At 61.6% G+C, this 362-nt stretch overlaps 1 protein-coding gene across 1 annotated transcript in view; it reads right to left on the reverse strand.

The window, feature by feature from the left end:
* Positions 1-362, reverse strand: part of TMC6 (transmembrane channel-like 6) — a 5840-nt gene that overhangs the window by 4353 nt on the left and 1125 nt on the right. Inside the window, exons 4-5 of the mRNA XM_009069315.1 lie at positions 223-328; positions 40-136 (exon numbers count right to left, since the gene is read on the reverse strand). Coding sequence (XP_009067563.1) covers positions 40-136; positions 223-328 — 203 coding nt within the window. The remainder of the gene's footprint in view (positions 1-39; positions 137-222; positions 329-362) is intronic.

Raw genomic sequence — 362 nt, forward strand, 5'->3', positions numbered from 1 at the left:
TCCTAATGGCTGCTGTGCAGACTTGGACCCCTGACTTACTAGGACAATGTAGACTTTGGGCCACCCACGGGACGAGGAGGTGGCCTGGTGCTGGATGGGTAGGTTTCCGAGATCCCTCTGCCAGCTCAGCTGCCACCTGCACAGCAGAGAGGGGTGTCAGGTCCTGGGATGACTTCAGCTGTGAGAGCCCTGCCTAGCTGGGGCTGGTGGGAAGGGACCTACCGCAGGCTGCGTTTCTCTGCCAGGCTGAAGGGCATGGTGAGCAGCATGCGTCTGCGCTGGCCGGGTGAGACACTCAGCAGCTCCTCCACGAGCAGGCTCTGCTTTTCTGGGGCACAACAGGGCTCAGTGGGACACAGCCA

Source organism: Acanthisitta chloris, unplaced genomic scaffold (assembly GCF_000695815.1).
Source record: "Acanthisitta chloris isolate BGI_N310 unplaced genomic scaffold, ASM69581v1 scaffold28672, whole genome shotgun sequence".
Classification (NCBI taxonomy): Eukaryota; Metazoa; Chordata; class Aves; order Passeriformes; family Acanthisittidae; genus Acanthisitta; species Acanthisitta chloris.